The sequence below is a fragment of the Molothrus aeneus genome, chromosome 2 (assembly GCF_037042795.1).
Source record: "Molothrus aeneus isolate 106 chromosome 2, BPBGC_Maene_1.0, whole genome shotgun sequence".
NCBI classification, from domain to species: domain Eukaryota; kingdom Metazoa; phylum Chordata; class Aves; order Passeriformes; family Icteridae; genus Molothrus; species Molothrus aeneus.
In genome coordinates this window covers 1405270-1423748 of record NC_089647.1, presented here as the reverse complement: position 1 = coordinate 1423748, position 18479 = coordinate 1405270, and the positions used below count along the sequence as shown (strand labels likewise).

General features: G+C 46.4%; 1 protein-coding gene and 1 long non-coding RNA gene across 3 annotated transcripts in view; one reads left to right on the top strand and one right to left on the bottom strand.

Annotated features, from left to right (window-relative positions):
- The window catches only part of FCHSD2 (FCH and double SH3 domains 2), a 118789-nt gene extending 106746 nt beyond the window's left edge, over positions 1-12043 (bottom strand). The window contains exons 1-2 of one of the 2 annotated variants that reach the window (XM_066571853.1): positions 11816-12043; positions 9526-9623 (exon numbers count right to left, since the gene is read on the bottom strand). In XM_066571853.1, the coding sequence (XP_066427950.1) occupies positions 9526-9623; positions 11816-11836 (119 nt within the window). In that variant the 5' untranslated portion in view covers positions 11837-12043. The remainder of the gene's footprint in view (positions 1-9525; positions 9624-11815) is intronic. The other variant, XM_066571854.1, reaches the window with a different exon arrangement.
- LOC136571461 (uncharacterized) lies at positions 11829-14289 on the top strand. Its single transcript, XR_010785705.1, has 2 exons — positions 11829-11965; positions 14105-14289. It is a non-coding gene; the product is annotated as an uncharacterized lncRNA (long non-coding RNA).
- Positions 14290-18479: the final 4190 nt, after the last annotated feature.

Genomic DNA, 18479 nt, shown 5'->3' with positions numbered 1-18479 from the left:
TCCCTCAGCCTTTCTCCAGAACTGAGGTGCTCCTGGCCCTCAACATCTTTGTATCCTCGGCTGGATCCTCTCCAGTCATTCCCTGTCCTGTCTCTCTTCACACAACTCTGGCTCAACAGCATTGAGAAGAACAGAGGAAGAATGAGAAGACAAAGAGGAATTTCAAAAGCAGGACCTCTTTCTTTATTAGGTGTTACTAAGCAGTGATACGTACTTGTCCTCTTACTCAGCCAGCTCAGATCACAGAGAGATAATTAGAAACAATCACACAAAATCAATTAACATGAAAGAAAACTTCATAAACAACAAGCACATTAAAATAACACGGGAAACCACTGCCATCTACTCCCTTTCTCACCAGTGGCAACACAGCTGAAAATGAGCAAAGTACATTTAGAGATAAGACAGACTAAAACCAGCCTGGGAACACACCAGGACTATGAAAAGCAGGTGCTAGAAATCAAGACACCGTAACACGGCCTATTATTGCTTTTCTGAATATTCTTTTTAATTCACAAGGCAATCTAGCCTATCTGTTCTGCCTCTGCCTGGCTTTAGGATGGGAAGGCAATGCTTTTCAGGTCAAACATTACCAGAAATTCAGCAGCCTAGCACATGGCAATGTTTCAAGACAGAAATTCGCAATTATGTCAAGAGATTACAACTACTTTACTCCCTGCTGAGAGACTGAAAAATAGGGGTCAATTTTACTTCATTTTTCAAGAACTTCAGCCCCTCATCTCTGTCACTCTGAAATAAGAGCAAAGTAATTCCACCTTTCACACAGTTAAGTGATTTCTCAAATTCCCAGTTTGCAGATGATGCCAAGCTGAGCAGTGCAGTTGACACAAGGGAAGGACGGGAAAAAGGGAAAGATTAAATGGGATATTGGGAAGGAATTCCTCCCTGGGAGGGTGAGGAGGACCTGGCACAGATTCCCAGAGAAGCTGTGGCTGCCCCTGGATCCCTGGAAGTGCCCAAGGCCAGGCTGGATGGGGCTTGGAGCAACCTGGGACAGTGGAAGGTGTCCCTGCCCTGGCAGGGTAGGCACTGGATGAGTTTTAACATCCCCCTCCCACCCAAAACCATTCCACAAATCTATGATTCATTCTTATATTCAAAGCTCTTTAAAGGCACTTCTGATCTGAGCTCATCTCAGAGTATCATACCCTCAAGAAAAATTGTGCCTTGCTCAGTTCTTTTGCCTCCTCCCTTTTTTTTTCTCCTTCAAAGATGCAAACAGAACACAGCAGAGCCCCCTCAAAAAAATCGTATTTATGCTCAGGATTGTATGTATTTAAACATGGCCATAAGTGCCAACATTTTCCCCACTAAGACTGGCTTGCATCTGGCTAGAAATAACTCTACTCAGTGGCTCTACCACCATAAATCTTCGAAAGTCTTCTGCATGGCTGAGCTCTGCTCATAAAATTAGACACCAGCGCGTTTTGTCTGTCTCATTAAAAGGATGTTTGGTGGAGCCGGCGCAGGAGGAGAGAGGAGTGTGTGAACAACCTTCCCAGAGCCACTGGGGATTGGCCCAGACTGTTCTCACAGTGCCACAAAGAAAGGAACGCTTAAAATAACTCCAAAGGCTCTCAGAAGGAGCGGCTCCGAAGGTTAGGAATCATTTTAAAAGTCTGAGAATGGAATCTCCATGCTTACAGTAGCAAACAGCAAAAAAAAAAACAAAACACAACCCTAGATTTCAATAGATTATTTTTGTAGTTACTCTCTTTCCTCAAGTTTCAATTGGAAATATTCCATTTGCTTCCTAAATAAACACAAGCCAAGACTTACAACCATTAATTCCATACTTTCCCTCTGTTTCCTCAAGTTTTACTTGGAAATATTGCATTTACTCCATAAATAAACACAACCCAACACTTACAAGCTTAAAGTCAATAACAAGCCCCCAACTTAATATAGTCCTACCGTGCATTTAGGAAAAATGTTATTAAAATTTTAAAACCTACTATAAAAACCAGTCAGAAAAGTACCACATTGAGCCATTATAAACCAGTTTATACTGCAAACATTTGACCAGAGCAGCTTGGGTTTGATAAGGTTTTAGCCTTTTTTCAACTGCCAGTTTTTAAAAGTATAAATGCAGTGTAAGTATCAATTTTCTGTGTGCTTTCATATGCAAAAAGCAATCAAGATGATTAAACAAGGTCAATGATTTTACTAAGCAAAAAAGAAAGTTTAAAAATCAGATGCATATTCATCAGAAAACCAAATTCACCACATGTAAGATAAGATATTAGTTGGGTCAAAAGTTCACTAGGAGCAGGAGAAGCTGATTTCAAGGACCAGCTGGGAATGAAAACTAAGGACACAAAGTTCTCTGCAGCCAAGATAACCATGGCACATCAGCCTTTTTCTGGGAAAAAACCCAACAAAACACACCCACAACCTCTTTTTTACCTCTGCCTCCCCTACAGGAATATTTACATGGCGTAGGATTTGGTAATCCCATTCCCATCCTTTTCAGGATGCTGGAATTGACAAGGCACAAGGCTTCTGAGGTCTCCTGATGGGATACTGGCAAAGGCAGCAAAACCTGCAAAATAAACCTTTTGGCACCAAACTAAACAGAACCAAAGGTTGAGGCTGGGTGCTGGGAGAAGACTCTTCCCCCACAAGGTGGTCAGGCACTGGACAGGCTCCCCAGGGAATGGTGACAGCACCAAGCCTGACTTCAGGAAGCCTTTGGACAATGCTCTCAGGCACATGGGGGGTTTGGGGGTGTTTGTGCAGGGCCAGGAGTTGGACTGGATGATCCTGATGGGCCCATTCCACCAGGATATTCCATGACTCTGTGACAACACACCACCACCATAGGAAATCAGGCCAGGCCACCCTGATTGTGCCTGGAATGGGAAGAATGCTCTTCCTCTCTCCAACACAGCTCATCCTGACCTTTGTGGGATGTCCCCTGCAATTCCCCTTACACAGGGGTTTCAATAAGAGCTGGGATGAAAAACCTCGAGAGAAAGCCTTCACCACAGAAATGATGTGATGGAGAAAAAAGAAACCCCAAGAAGCACCTTGAGTTTGAACAAGTGGATCAAAAGAGCAATTTGCTGTTCCTTTAGAACCACCCTGTGCCATATATTTTAATACACATTGCAATTGTCCCCATGAAAATCTGTACCAAAGGCAACTTTACAGGACTCCATGGCAGCTGCTGGTTTCCCAGAGTTCTGCCAAGGAACATCGTGGTGAAAAACAAGAGTTGGGTCCAGGAAAAGCCATGCTCGGATAAAATTCAGGAAAAAAAAAAAAAAAAGAAATCAAACCCACAGGACTTTCTGCAAACTAAAGAATTCGTTCTTAAAAATGGGGCATGAGTCAAAAGTGAAAATGCAATTTTTGGCAAGGAGTACTCAGAACCCAAATCCTCTTGTTATGTCTTGGAAGACAAACTCACACTAAAGCCACAGCTTAAAAGAACAAGCCCAGGGTCTCCTGAAAGTCCTTAAAAATCAGACTTCCAGAGGGTGTGTTGGAATTGGTTGAAGAAAAAAAAGCTCATTCAAATGCAAACCTCAGAGAAAAAAAATGGGGGAAAAAAAAGAATTTTCATTTTGATGTGAGAAATTATTTGTCGGGCTTTTTTTTACATTATTCTGCTACAAAAAAGCAAACAAAAAAATTCTTTTGATTATTTAACTTTCATCAGTTGAAAGATACTCAGAAATACTAAAACAGGGGATCCATTAATTTTTGTCTGTCAGGGATGAAAAAAAAAGAAGGAATGTGGTCCATTTCTCAATTCCACTGTGCCAAGACAGGCCTGAATCATTACACTGTGGCCATGTTTATACTAAAACTCTTCTTTTTTCACTCAGAACTTGGATTTCCACACCCAGTAGGCAACAGCTTATTTTAAAGTACATTCCAAGCTTCCCTCAAACAGTTCCAGTCAAAACATCACCAGATTTTAATTCCGTCAAGAATGTGAGCATCTCATTAAAGCCCTGCCTAATTATAGGTAACGTGCCCAGACCACAGATTCTGTGGTATCTTTATATGGAATATTATTCAGAAGTAACTGCACCAACTTTTCTCAAAATTTCTGAAATTTCTGCTTACTTAGTGTTACAGCAAAGAATTGTGTGTCCTCAACTAATTAGCAGAGCCTAGGAAAAAAACTGAAAGCACAAAATAAAGTCACAATAATCACTGGTGGTGAGAAAGATCAACCCAGGAGGAAAGAAATGTCATCAGCTCATAAGAAGATTGGAAGTTTTAAAGAAATAAATATTCCAGTCACACAAAGGAAAGCCTCCAGTGTGAGTCAAACCCAGGAAAAATAACGTTTTGCACATTGTTTTGGGGAATTTTTCTGATTCTTCTGCTGCTTTCTACTTTGGCAGGTTGCAGGCTTCAGAACCTGTAAGCACAGCAAATCACTCTGCTCCTACTGAAATAAAGCCCCAAACACCAGAGGCAAGGATTGCATCTGCTGAATGCAGGGAATGACCTTGAGGGAAAAAGGAAGGACACATTTCTCAGCAGGATAAAGGGGAAAAAGAGATGGACCTGCTCGTGGAGAGATGAATTTTTTAAAAAGGGGCTTTATCAGATACCAGTAGCCAGAGGCAAACATCCTCTGCAGCCCAGGTTCAGGAATACCCAAATAAATTGCATTCCCTGCAGCTGGAGACTGGAAAGAACAGGAAGAAAGGTAAACTCCTAACCACCACCGTGCCTGGGGGCAGGAAAAGCAGAGATTTCTCAAAATTATTCAGAATCTCTTACGGAATTCTAATACATATGGCTACACACACACGTAAATACATATTATTTGACAGCTTTTTTCTCCATCTGCTCCTCCTTCCACAGCTCCACAAGGCTCTTCCCTGACACAGAATCTTTTAAGGGATCCTGTAGATTTGCTGTATTTAAAACTGGAACTGCTGCTGGTCTCTACTCCAGACTCAGCCCCAGCTGCCATAAACCTTATCAGGAACCTGCCAACACAGCCAGCCAGATTCCGGGAGCACAAATTCCACCAGGGAGTACAAAGTGTATCCAAAAGCAAAAGCTTCCACAGAGCATAATTGAGCACAGAAAATGACATGTTAAAACGAGCAGGAACTGGCTGGCTACAGATGTAAATTCATTCATACTTTTACTTTCTTTTTTTAAAGATCTGCGCTGCTCGCTCTGGCTTGTTATGACAGGCTGAGGAGTTAAAGGACTTCTCTGTCCTCATCCTGAGCACAGAAACACAAATCCTGCCCTGGAATTACTGCTTCCCTCACAACTTGCAGGAGGGACAGCCCAGCAACAGCAACCAAGACTGGGAAGGGCTCACATTGGGAAGGAAGAGCCACAACATCTCCTCACTTGGCTTAATACATCTTCAGTGGCTCTGCTGCACATTAAATAGGAAAGAATCTCAGGAATAGAGAATAATTAAAATTCACAAGGTCAGAACTGGATAAAGAAAGGGAGGAGATGAAGCACCTGGGAGGAAAAAAACAAAAAAAAAGAAGTTGACAAATTGGAAGGGAGAAGGGATTGTCAGGAGGCAGAGCTTTGGAGGAGAGGGTGGAAGATAGAAAATCACAGAATATTCTGAGCTGGAAGGGACCCACAAGGACACCCCACAAAAGCAAGACAGCAGCAGAAGGAAAGTGAATAACACAGAGAAATGCAGCTTTATCAAAAAGAACGTGTCAGGAGGCAGAAACCACAAGGACAGAAGAGGGAAGGAAACAGAAGGAAGTGTTTGTACATAGATGCACATCTCTGTCAGTTGCACAAGTAGATGGTGAGCCTGTCTTTTTGGCAATTCCTTTTAAATTATGAATGAGGAAAAAAAAACTGAAAAAACTAAAATCAGGAGCCAACAAATGAAAGGACTGTATTGTTACTCTTTCTCAGCCAGAAATCAGGCAATCTTTACATCTCATTTCAAATGACTTAAAAGGATGAGGCAACGTAGATCAGCATATCCAGACAGCCAAAACGAGTTAAGGCTTAAATGAGGTGAATTTTCCAGAGCTGTAACTCACAAAGCAGCAGCTGTGCCTTCCACAGGGGCATCAGGCTGGGCTTACACAGTGACTTTAAACCCGTGTGAACCTGGGCTGCTGTTGAGCATCTTTGCTCTCCCTCTCCTCCCTCAGGTACTCATCATTCCTCCTCCCTCCCCTGCCACACTGCACCAGGGACTGGATTTATCACAAAACCTGGGAGAAAAGCCAGGGAAGGTTGATTTCAGGTGGGGGAGCTCCCTGATCCACAGAACCCACCCTGTGCTGCAGCAGAATTAGCTGGGCCAGCAGACCTGGCCCTACGCCTTTAGTCCAGACTAAAGTTAAAACAGACACATAAGCACAACTTCATTCTCTCTAGCAAAACACAAATGTGAAGAAGTTTTAGAAAGGACATCTTAGGATACCTCAGCAAAACCTGAAAAGGCCTAACAAGTGCTTTGGAAAAGCAGACCCCAAGCCTTTGAAAAAGCAAGGCCCAATGTTTGATGTAAAGCAATTATCACTTAATGAGTTTATAAAGTCTGTAGCACATAAATACCTCACAGAAATGCCAAGTTGAATTAAAATGTGAATCATACAGAGTTCTTTACAATTCTGCAGGAACTGGTACACACACAAAAGGAAAGCATCCCTGCGTCCCAGCAAACCAAGAGCATTTGCAGACCCTGGCTATGACTTATTTACTATCAGTCAAATAAGGCAATCTTAAAACCAAAATAAAATACATGAATATTGCTAAAACCTCTGATAAATTCAGCCATTCGCAGCCCAGCAAAATAATTAACTCACTGCCTAAAAGCAGCCAGCGTGGATGGAGTGAAGGACTCCTTGCCATAACTGTTGAAGGGTTTCTAGATCACAGGAACAAAACTTACATTTGCCTGTCAAGGAAAAAAAAACTTTTTCTCCATCCCAGTGGCAGAAAGACAACCTTTTTTATGGTAGTGCCAACACAGATCACCCACATGAAGGCATGACATAGCTTTAGTGAGCCACAGAAGATAAACACATGTCATACCTAAAAGTAAGCCAAAAGACCCTAAAAGCATCCTGAATCACTTGTTCCCCAAATTCCTCAGTCACTGAGCATGAAGAAATTTAACAGACGAGCCAAACAGATATTGTAAACACAGAAATGTATTTTTAAATCTATTTGCTAACACATTTCAAACACGTTCTTTATTAGAGTCTTGTCAAGTCATGGAAAAGAGACTTCAGCTTTAGTGCTACTGAGCTTCCACAGAGGAACAATATAGTTTGTTAAGACTGAAATGGACATTTGGTATTTTTAAAAATAAATACTAGAATTTTACATAGTGTCAAAAGCTATCAAAAAAAAAAAAAAAAGGGTAGTTAAACACATATACCTCAACCCTAACCAAGAATCCCCAGTTTTGCATAAAGATATCAAAGCTGCTGGTACTGCAAGCATGCTTTATGGGCTGGTAGGCTGCCAAAAATCATCTGCTAATACACCAGACAATAGATGTATTCTGCTGGAGAACTTTCTGATCTTTTCCTCCTATCACTTCTCTTTAGTTGCACATAAAACCCAACCGAAGCAATACAAAAAATGTGATTTGAATGCTTGCATTTATGTGCCAACAAACCAAGCAATTATTCACAATAAACTTTTTCAAACATGCATTTTTAATCACTGGATTGCAAGCTCTGATTCAGTGTTTCCTGTTGCCATTGCAGCACTTCAGTTTCTGGAATTCTGAGCACAAATTTGTGCTCCTGCAGTGCCCAAAAGCTTCAAAAACGCTACCAAAGGACCCAAACTCTTCTGAGCCTTGATAAACAAATGGCACTGTGCTCAAATTCCACACTTTGGGATAACAGCAGGGGCTTTCTGTGAAAACAAACCTTCCTCACAGAGACAAAAAGATCCTGTGTATGGTTCCAGCTTTCTGGAACGCTCCGGAACCACGGTGGCTGCATATCCTGAATCCAGCCATAAATGACGGGATATTGGGGTGAGGCTGACACCCAAATTCCCCCAGGAGCATCACACCCTGACCAACACCATAGAGGCCCCAAAGCTCCTCCCTTCCCAATCCAAAGGCCTCTGCATCACACACCAAGATCAGGGCTTGCTCAGCAAATGCTTTTAACCCCAAATTCCCTGGTTCTGATTCTCTTATCTGATATTTGAGCAAATCACTGACAGCACTGAGCTGTCATACCCCATCTCATCATCCCACTCTGAAAGAATGTTTAATCTGTAAATCCACACAGCAATTCTGCAACCAGAGTGCTGAACACACTCAGTGACCACAGGAGTGAATTAAACATATTAACCCAGCTTCCTAATCCCCAACATTAAAATTCAGAAATTTAATTAACTGCAGAAATTAAATTACATTAAAGGAAGATATTTTAAGCTGGCATTTTCACGTTTTCCTGGGTTTGTATCTACAGGCTTATGACATCTTTCAGCAGAATACAGGCTGAAGTGATCATAAGCTCCTGAAAAACAGCAAGTGCTAACAAAACCTGGGCTATGGCAGCAGTACCCAGCCTAGATGCTCTAAAAAGAAATTTCCATCTAAGGGGGGGAAATTCCTTGGATCAGTCTGTTACTTATTACTCAGCATTTGCGAGTTACACACTCCCCAGAATAATCTTAATCTGAGGAAATGAACGCTGTGATCTTTCCCATAGGAAAAAAAGAAGTGTTTCAACACCCAAAAATACAAGGGGGAGAAAAGGCTCCAGCCTTGACATTCTGATTTATGAAGGACACTGATAAACAGAACTTCATCTGTCAAAGCCAAACACTTGCATTTAATATACAAACATCAAGCAGGAAATCTCATTTAAATAATTAACATGTGGACTGTCCACTGCCAAAAAGAGCAGGGCAGCAATGGACTTCTGCTGAGTATTTTACAGGAAATGGAATGATTAGTCCTCCATATGATGCCAGGTACCCACTTCCACCATATTTTGTTAAAAGCAAACCTTTAATTTCAGGAGAAGCAAATCACATGAAGTTAAAGGAATAATGAAACCCCCACAACTGATGTTGTGTGGATTTTCTCTATTGTTTTGAACTCATGCAGAGTTTTAAATTATAAATGCAGATATCTTCTTGTAACTTTCTGCTAAAAAAATGCAATCTGCTTGAAAGTGCTTTTCAAAGCTATCTCTAGAGAGACATAAATCATCAGTGCCTTTAAAATATTTTAGTAATTTTAGCAGCCTTTTACAACTGGTAAATCAAAGTCTCAGTATATTATGTAAATAAATATTGCTGAAAAGACCAATGCTTTTTGGATGTTGTTTGTGAGTTTCTTTTAACATTTCCCCCATTGAAAAGAAGAAAAAAAGGGTTTGTATTGTGTTAGCTCCAGTTATAATTTCCAGCTGTGTCAAAACTTTAACAGCCTAAAAGCAGGAAATCCAAAGAGGAAATTCCATCGTCAGTTCCTGAATTTTGTAACTCAAATGTTCTTCCAAAAACTGGACCTTAAAGGAATTTTGGTAACATTTTCTGTAGCCTTACCTGATATCTTCCAGCAGGTCACATTCTGCCTGATGCTTGGCCTGAAGTTTTGTCATCTGCTCAACCTGAATGTTTTTCAGCTCTTGTGTAACTTTCACCTATAAAAAACCCAAACAAACCCAAGGACCATTTATATTTTCTACAGTTCAAGTCACATTTCAACAAGAAAACAAACAAACAAGCCCAAGGACCACTTATATTTCCTGTCGTTTAAGTCACATTTCATCAGGGAAACAAACAAACAAATTGGGAAAGGCTTCAGAAGGTCGGATTTACATTTTTAGTACTGTTGTAGTTTTCCTTTGAGCCTTGTGATCCTGCACAGCCAAAACTGCAATACTTTGGGAACCTGCTCCTGGCAAGGAGCACCAATGGCCCAGGTACTGGGACCAATTTGATTTTGGAAGGCAACCTTGGAATTGTTTTGTTCTTGTTTTTTATTTAAAAAGAGGTCTTGGTATTTAAGCCCTCTAGTGATCACAGGGAATGCACATATCGGCCTCAAAAATGATCACCAATATCTCTGAACACATTATGCATTCATGAGGACAGAAATGCCAAACTGTTACTGCAGAGGGAAGAGAAATTCACAGAGGAAGAGGGCACCCATCTCCCTCTTCTTCACTAGCCAGGCAAAAAAAAACCCACCAAAACCCTAGATCTTATCAGCTTCCCTATTTTAACTCTGAAAATCATGCCCCAGCAACAAGCACCCTTTAATCACAACATCACATAAAGACAAGTTTTTCACATGATACCAGAAAAATAAATCACATGTATGCCCCTGAATTCAAGCAGAAAAAGTGTCTATTTTTAATGTGAACTTTCAGCATTTTTTGTTTTATCTGTACATAAAAAAAAAACCCCAACTCAAAATAAATAAACCTACACGACACAAGCCAGGTAATGGAAATAAGCTCAAATGAAATAGTACAGGCAAAGCAAATGAACGTAAAATGAATAAATTAAAACTGAAATAATTGAAATTAAATTGGTTTTGTTTGACAAAAGCAGAGTCAGCCCCTAAAATAAGAGGCTGTGAGGCAGGAATGAGAGACCTTCACTGCAGCTGCCTGCCAGGGCTGCTGGGGAGCTCTGGGCATGACAAGGGAATCCTGCTCACGTTCCCTCCTCTCCTGGTCACTGTGGCAGGGCTTTGCCAGGTGCAGAACTGGGCAATATCCTCTCCCCACGGAGAAATCCCACATCGAAAATCTCCATCACAGCCAGAGCAGCCCAAAGCGGGACATGGAACAGGCACAGGTCTCAGCCCCACGGAACTCCTGCCCGCACAGGAGCAGCCTCTCCATCTTCTCCATCCTCTGCACATCCCGAGCACTCCGCACAACCCCCAGAACGTGCCCAAAAACCACCACGGAGCAGCTGAAGGCAGCCCAGCTCTCGCAGATACCAACCTGCCTAGCCAGACAAGCCACACGGGGCACAGCGTTTATCCCAAATTTCCATTCCCGCTTGCCTCCGCTGCCACACCAGTCCCCCCGGTGGGCAGCGCCCCACATGCCCACGGACCGCAGGGTCACCCGAAGAGCCTCCCCGGCGCATCTGCAGCTTGTTCCCATCGCACGTGGGAACGAGTGGGAAAACGCCGCACAATTCCGGCTGCCCCTACTCCTGTGTGCTCCTGTGTGCTCCTGGCACACGCCGGGACAGGCTGCGTCCCTGGATCAACTCCAGACGTGACCTTCTTCCCCAAGACAACCAACCCCTCGCTGCTGGCACCAACGCGCCGCGAGAGCCCCCAAATTTCCCGTGGCAGCACCCCACAAGCTGTACCACCTCCACCCCTCTGTGCAGCCGAGCCCTCCGCAGCCACTGCCCCCCTTCCCAGCCCTCCGTGTCCCCTTTGGAGAGCCCCCGCTGGAGAGGGGGGTCCCTGACGGAGCGCTGCCCCCCTGCACCTCCATCCTCGCCACCGCGTCCCCATCCCTGCCCTGTCCTACCTCCCATCCCATCGCACCCCACCGCCCCTCCGTGCCCAGTCCCCAGCACCCCCCGATATCTCCCCAGGACCCACCTTGCAGGGCCACCCTCGCCAAAGCCCCCCCGGCCCCCAGCTCGCCGTGCACCCCCCACTCCCTTCCCAACATTCGCGCTCCCTCTCCGAACCTCCCCGCAGCCTCCCCCACCGCACAGCCCACCCTGCGCCCCCCTCCCCGCGGCCTCGGACCCCCGCATCCCCCCGCACCCCAGATCCAGCCCCCCGGAACCCCCCTCAGCCGGCCCCCGGCCCCTCCGCCCTCAGCCCCCCTGCGCCGGGCGGGGGTCGCACCTTCCTCGGCGGCGGCTGCATGGTGGTGGTGGTGGTGCTGCGCTGGGTATCCACATCAATTCCCTCCCCCCCGGCAGCAGGATGCGGCCCCCGCTGCAGGAGGAGGAGCGGCAGGAGGAGGAGGAGCGGGCAGCGACCGTCTCCCTCCCGGTTCGGGGCGAGTCCCGGTCGGCGGGAGGAGCGGGGAAGGAAGGGAGGGATGGAGGCGGGGAGGGATGGCGGGGGGAGGCCGCGTCTTCCTCACGGGCAGCGGAGCGGCGTCCCGGCGCTGGGGAGCGGCGAGGGAAACGAGGCGGCGGAGGGAGAGACTTCGGGAAAAGACGTGGTGGGGAGGGGGAGAAAGAAAAAAAAAAAAATAAAAGGAGGAAGGAAAAAGAAAAAAAAAACAGAGAAAAAAAAAAAAATCCCGACGCAGCGAGAGGCGTGCGGCGGCCGCGCGCGCCCCCCAGCGGCCGGCCCGGGGCCTGCGCCGCCCCCGGCGGCCGCCATGGGCAGGGGCGGGGCGGGAACGCCCCCGGCGCGCGCGGGGGGTGCGGGGGCGCGCGGCGGCCGCGGGGGGGCGCCAGGGGGCAGCGGCGGGAGGGGAGGGGAGGGAGGGGAGGGGGCGCAATGGGGACACAATGGGGACAGAGTGGGGGTACAGTGGGGTGTGCGAGGGTTTGCACGGGTGTGCACAATGGGGTGTGCACAATGGGCGTGTGTATCGGATGTGCATGGGCTCTGCACAATGGGATTTGTATGGGGTGTGTATGGGTGTGCAAAGGTGTGCACAATGGGGTATGTAAGGGGGGCTATGGGGTGTGCACAATGGGACGTGTATGGGTGTGCACAATGGGGTGTGGGTGGTTGTATAGGTGTGCACAATGGGGTTTGCACAACAGGGGTGTAAGGAGGGTTATGGGATATACAGGGGGTTATGGGGTGTGCAAGTGTGTGCACAATGGGGGCGTGTATGGGGTGCAGAATGAGGGTGCAGGGCTGTGTAGGGAGTGAACAAGGGGGCACACGGAAGGTTTGGGGTTTGCAGAAGGGGGTGCACAGGGTTGAAGGGGTTCACACAGAAGGGGTGCACAGGGACAGGTTGGGATGCTGTTGGGGTGCTCAGGGGTGCAGGGAGGTGCCCAGAGGAGTTCAGTGCCCTCCCTGCACCATCCAGTGCAGGATCCACATGCCGGGATTGGGGCGCAGGACACAGCTGGTGGCACTCAGGGGTGCTTCCCCCCAGCACTTTCCAGGCTGCCCTAACAAAGCTGGGCAGCAAGGGCTGGACTTGAGCTGAAGCACATGAGGGAGCATCACCCCTGACAGCGGCTGGAGAATCCCTTGATGGAGAATCCCAGATCCTGGTGCATCCCAAGGGCAGCACACTGGGAAGCAGAGACGTGGATGTGAGCCTTTGCAGGGGGTTGGTTTTGACCAAAGGAAACTAAAACAAAGCTGAACTCTTGAGCATTGCAGATGCAGAGAGCCCAGGAGGCAGAAGTGTTGCTCCCAGCCCTATCATGTTTTGCTAGGTGTGAATTAAACACTCCTGATCAGAAGCATTTTTGGGGTTTTAACCCCCATCCCCTGCACTGAAATAAATTCCTGGCCTTTGCTTATTAGTTCTGCTGCAACAAAATCTTTGCAATATTAACGTGCATTTGGCTGCTTCCCTTAAGCAAATTACCAGGGCAGTTTGCAGAGCATCAGGCAATTCCCATCATTGCATTTTCCCAAGTGCTCCAGCGGTGCTGCTGCTGCTCCATTGCCGGCTCCTTCATTATTGATGAGCTGCTTTGCTCCAGCTCCCAGAAAGTGACCCCTCGCCTTTAAAGATGCTTTAACCACCTTTAAAACTAAAATGCAACTCGAATTCTGCTTTCCCCCTCCAGCTACTAGTTTATTTATTGCTTCTAATTAGTCTTAACTCTTTTTCCCTGGGAAACCTGAAATTGTTAGCGAGACCTGGCACAGCAGCAGATGCTGTGAAAAAATATTTCATCTCTCTATTAGGGCTGCAAAGGGATGGGATTTGCAAGTGCAGCCCTTCATGGAATCATGGAATGGTTTGGGCTAAAAGGGACCTTAAAGCTCATCCAATTCCACCCCCCTACCATGGGCAAGGACACCTTCCACTAGCCCAGGTTTTTAAAAAATCGTGCCCAGATTTCTGCATGCAGGACTGAGAAGCATTTTAGGCACCAGGCCTACAGGCAGATGTATCATCCTCCCTTATGATGCAGTTGTTTTTCCACTATTTGCTTGTATTCTTCCATGAATAATTATGTTTTATCTGTTTGACCACAGATTCCCTGAAGCCTGACTCATGGAGTGCTGCAGGTTCGACGTGAATCCTGGAGGGTTTTGCATCTGGGATGATAAATCCTGATGGAGATGCCTCTTGTAGCTGCCCCTGGCTCTTCCACATCTTAATAATAGTGCTGATAATAGGGGAGAAAAAGGATGTGAAATAAAGATTATCAAAAAGTCAATAGTAGAAGTGTCTAAGTGCTGTATATTTTATCAAAATACTTGTTTTTACAGTGTAATTGTAGTTCAGCTTATCCTGTGCCTTTATCCCTTGATTTCTCCTTTCTTATTGCAGGACTTGAAGGCAGTTGAGTCTCATGGAATTCCAGAATGGTTTGGGTTGGAAGGGACTCTTAGGGATCATCCATTTCCATCCCCTGCCATGGGAAGATACACCTTCCACTAGACCAGTTATTATTTTATATTTTATCGACCTTTATTTTACCTTGTTTCATTTAATTTAATTTTTGTTTTATTTAATTTCATTTATTTTTATTTCATTTTATTTCATTCTATTTCATTTCATTCTATTTCATTTCATTTATTTCATTTTGTATGAAGGAGGGTGCAGAATACAGCCCCAGAGCAATGCACATCTCTCAGGGAACCCCGACAGAGATGAGACATCAAGGCTGGAAACCCCAAGAGCCAAATTCCAGCTGATGGGGACAACCCACAGCTGAAAACAGCAGCTTATTCCCTCATCCAGAAGAAAAAAAATAAAGAAGAATTTAGCCATGAAAGCAAAATTTGGAGAGGAGCTTTAGGGAATGGTGCTCCCTTGATTCCCATCCTCAGGCGAAGGCAACACGTTGGATCCCGGCTCCCAGGCGGCTGATGCCTGTTCATTCTTCACACCTGAATTTAATCCCTGCAGGGGTTTAAACCTTTTCAAGCACAAAACCACGATGTGTTGGAGGGTTCTTGGCTGCCAGGACGCGCTTCCGAGCGGAATCCAGCGAGCTGGAACTCGCGCTGGGCCCGTGATTAACGCACGAGGCAGCTCCGGCTGCCGGAGCCTTGGCACAGCGGCTTCTCCAGACACGGATTTTGCCTCCTGGGTTGGCAGGAGCGCTCCTGGCAGAAGGGTTTGCTCACCAGTAGAGACTGTGGAGGGAGGGGTCTGACAGCACAGCAGCTTCCTCCAGGGAAGTCAGCTTTTAATATGGAATGTGTGATATTTAATTGTAGCAAATATGGATGTTTAGGAATGTCATACAATCCCAGAATGGTTTCGTTGGAAGGAATCTAAAAAATATCTCATTCCACCCCTGCCCATGGGCAGGGACACCTTCCACTAGCCCAGGCTGCTCCAAGCCCCAGTGTCCAGCCTGGCCTTGGACACTTCCAGGGATCCACAACTTCTCTGGGCACCCTGTGCCAGGGCCTCCCCACCCTCATAGCCAGGAATTCCTTCCCAATATCCCATCCATTTCCTCTGGCAGTGGGAAGCCATTCCCCCTTGTCCTGTGGCTCCATCCCTCATCCAAAGTCCCTCCCCAGCTCTCTTGTATGGGAATATTTATTTTGTGTCATGTGTGGATATATATGAATGTATAAGAATTTATTTTATAGGAATATTTACTTTGTGTTGTGTGTGGATATATATGAATGTCTAAGAATTTATTTTATATTTAAATGAATATATAAGTAATGAAAAGCTTAATGGATATAATGATTGAGACAGACATGCACATAGAGAGAGGCATTGAGAGAGACACACACATAGAATCAAATTCATTTATATTGGAAAATTCATCTAAGATCATATATATAGATAAGAATAAAATAATGAAGAAAAAAAAAGAAAATTAAAAAGTGAATAAAAGTATAAAAAATAAAGAAAGGACAAAATTATCTGGAACAATTAACCATAATGTCCATAATGTTCCCGACCACTCCCAGGAGCAGGTAAAGCCAGAAATTGAGTTTGACATTATCTGACATCCACAATTCTATTCTGACTGTTTCTTCAGGGCCTTCAAAGCTCGTGGTGGCACGGAACGAGGTGTTTCCAGCCTTCCTTCCCTCCTTCCTTCCCTCCATGAAAAGCAAAACATCAGGCTGGGGCCGGAGCCTCCAGGCTTTCCCCACGCGGGGGTGCCATGGGGATGCGGATCACACCGATCCCACAGCCAGGGGACAGGTGACAGCTCAGAGGCTGGCATTGCTCACTGCCTTTTGCCAGGAAAGGAAAACATAAAGAACTATTAAAATATAGAGAAAAAGAGGCAAGAGAACACATGGGTTGGGAAGGGCAAGATTCATAAGGCATGCAGGAAGCACGGAATTCTACGGATGGGGGAATATAAGTTTCACAGGGCACGATGCATTTTCCCCCATGCACAGAATTCCTTGCTTCATTTAATAGGCTGAGGAAACCTCGAGGGAGCTGTCGGGGAGCCCCGGGGATGGAATCAGCCTCCTCCAGGTCCCTGTGGGGCGGGAGGATCTTTGGGCAGCCAGGATGGCTGCGGGGGGCTGGAGGTCTGGCCAGGCTGGAAGGGAGCCCGAGCAGCCCTGCCAGGTCCTGCTTGGGCCTGTTCCACCACATTTCGGGGAAGGCTGGTACACCCAACCAGCTTTGTTCCCCTCTCCCTGCTGTCCTGGCCTCTCCCCATTCCTCACTCCTCATGTTTACCATACCTGCAGGGGTGAGCCTGGGATTAATTTCCATGAGAACACGTTGCAAGTGTAAATATCTCTGAGCAGGGACGCTTGGCAGCTTTATGGGGTTTCTCTTCCTCCAGGAACTGGCAGCTTTCCTGCTCTTTCTCAGATTGCATGTGACCAGATGTGAACACATCTGGAGCAGGACTCGGTGTCTGCCCTTTGTCCCATCCCAGTGGGGCTGTCCAGTTTCCAAGGCTATCCAGTTGCTTCTTGGTGCTATGAAATGGATGTGATGATATAAAACTGCTGATATAAAGCCCCATCCAACCTGGCTTGGACACTTCCAGGGATCCAGGGGCAGCCACAGCTTCTCTGAGCACCCTGTGCCAGAACCTCCCCACCCTTATTATAAAAACTTCTACCGCGTATCTAAACCAAATCTCCTCTCTTTTAGTTTAAAACCATCACAATAGGCCTTGCTTAAAAGTTTGTCCCCATCTTTCTTACAGTCCCCATTTGATTTCCCCCACCTTCCTTGGGAGTACAAGTTTGCCAGACTGACAAATTGCACTGCAAATTGGCTCTGGCCTTTTGGAGATGGCTCTGGCCCCAAAAGTCTCAGTGTGTGCAGGTCCCAGAGAGCTGCTGCTGCCAGGAGCATGTCAGGATGAGGCTGTCCAGTGGGCAGTCCTGCTATAAATTCCCTGCCTGGTCGTGCGTCACCTTCACCGTTTCTGTCCCCTTCTCTGTTAATGTGTAACCCAAAACTGGCCAGGGCACATTGCTGTGATCCCAGCATTATCTGTCCCCAGCCAGGGCCATCCCTGCCTGCTCCCACTGGGGTATTTTTATCTGCAGGTGGATGGTGTCGTGTGAAGGGCAGCGGATGGGGAGGGCTGAGTGTCCTGGGTCCTTCCACTGGATCTCCTGTAAGGTCTCCTCAGCCTTCAGCCTGGAGAGGAGAAGGCTCCAGGGACACTTTAGAGCCCCTTCCAGTGCCTAGAGGGGCTCCAAGGGTGCTCCAGAGGGACTTTGGATAAGACTTGTAGTCATGGGACATGGGGGGATTGTTTCCCACTGCCAGAGGGCAGGGTTAGATGGGATTTTAGGAAGGAATTCCTCCCTGTGAGAGTGGGCAGGCCCTGGCACAGGGTGCCCAGAGAAGCTGTGGCTGCTCCTGATCCCTGGAAGTGTTCAGAAATGTGTAGATGTGGCACTTGGGGATGTGGTTTAAAGGTGAAAATGGTGGTGCTGGGTAATGGCTGGACTTGATGGTCTTGCAGGTCCTTCCCAACCTTAGAAATTTTATATTTCTGAGGTCTCTTCCAGTATGACCCATTTTGTGATTCTATGATCCCTCCAGAGCAGCTGAGAAAAATTCTGTCTTGGACAGAGAGTGAATAAGCACCTGAAGAGAGTTAATTTTCTACAAAAATGTGTCTGAGAGCAGTTTTGGGCACCAGGAGTTTCACAGGGCTCAAGGCTGTTGTGTGGCTGGCAGAAGATGTGGGGAGCCCTCCTCCTCCTCTTTATTTACAGCAGCAGAGGGAAAGGGATTGCTGGATTGCTTTCTGCATCCATGGTGGATGTCAGGAAGGACAGGGCACATCCAGAGCAGATGTGTGTGGGTCAGGAATGCTGTGGGAAGAGCTAGCTGACCTCCAGGGCGGGAGGAGGATGGAGATGCCAGCCCCAGCTGCTCCCTACCCTTATCAGAGCCCTGCTCTCCCTGGGGTTCAGCTGCACAGGGACTGTATCA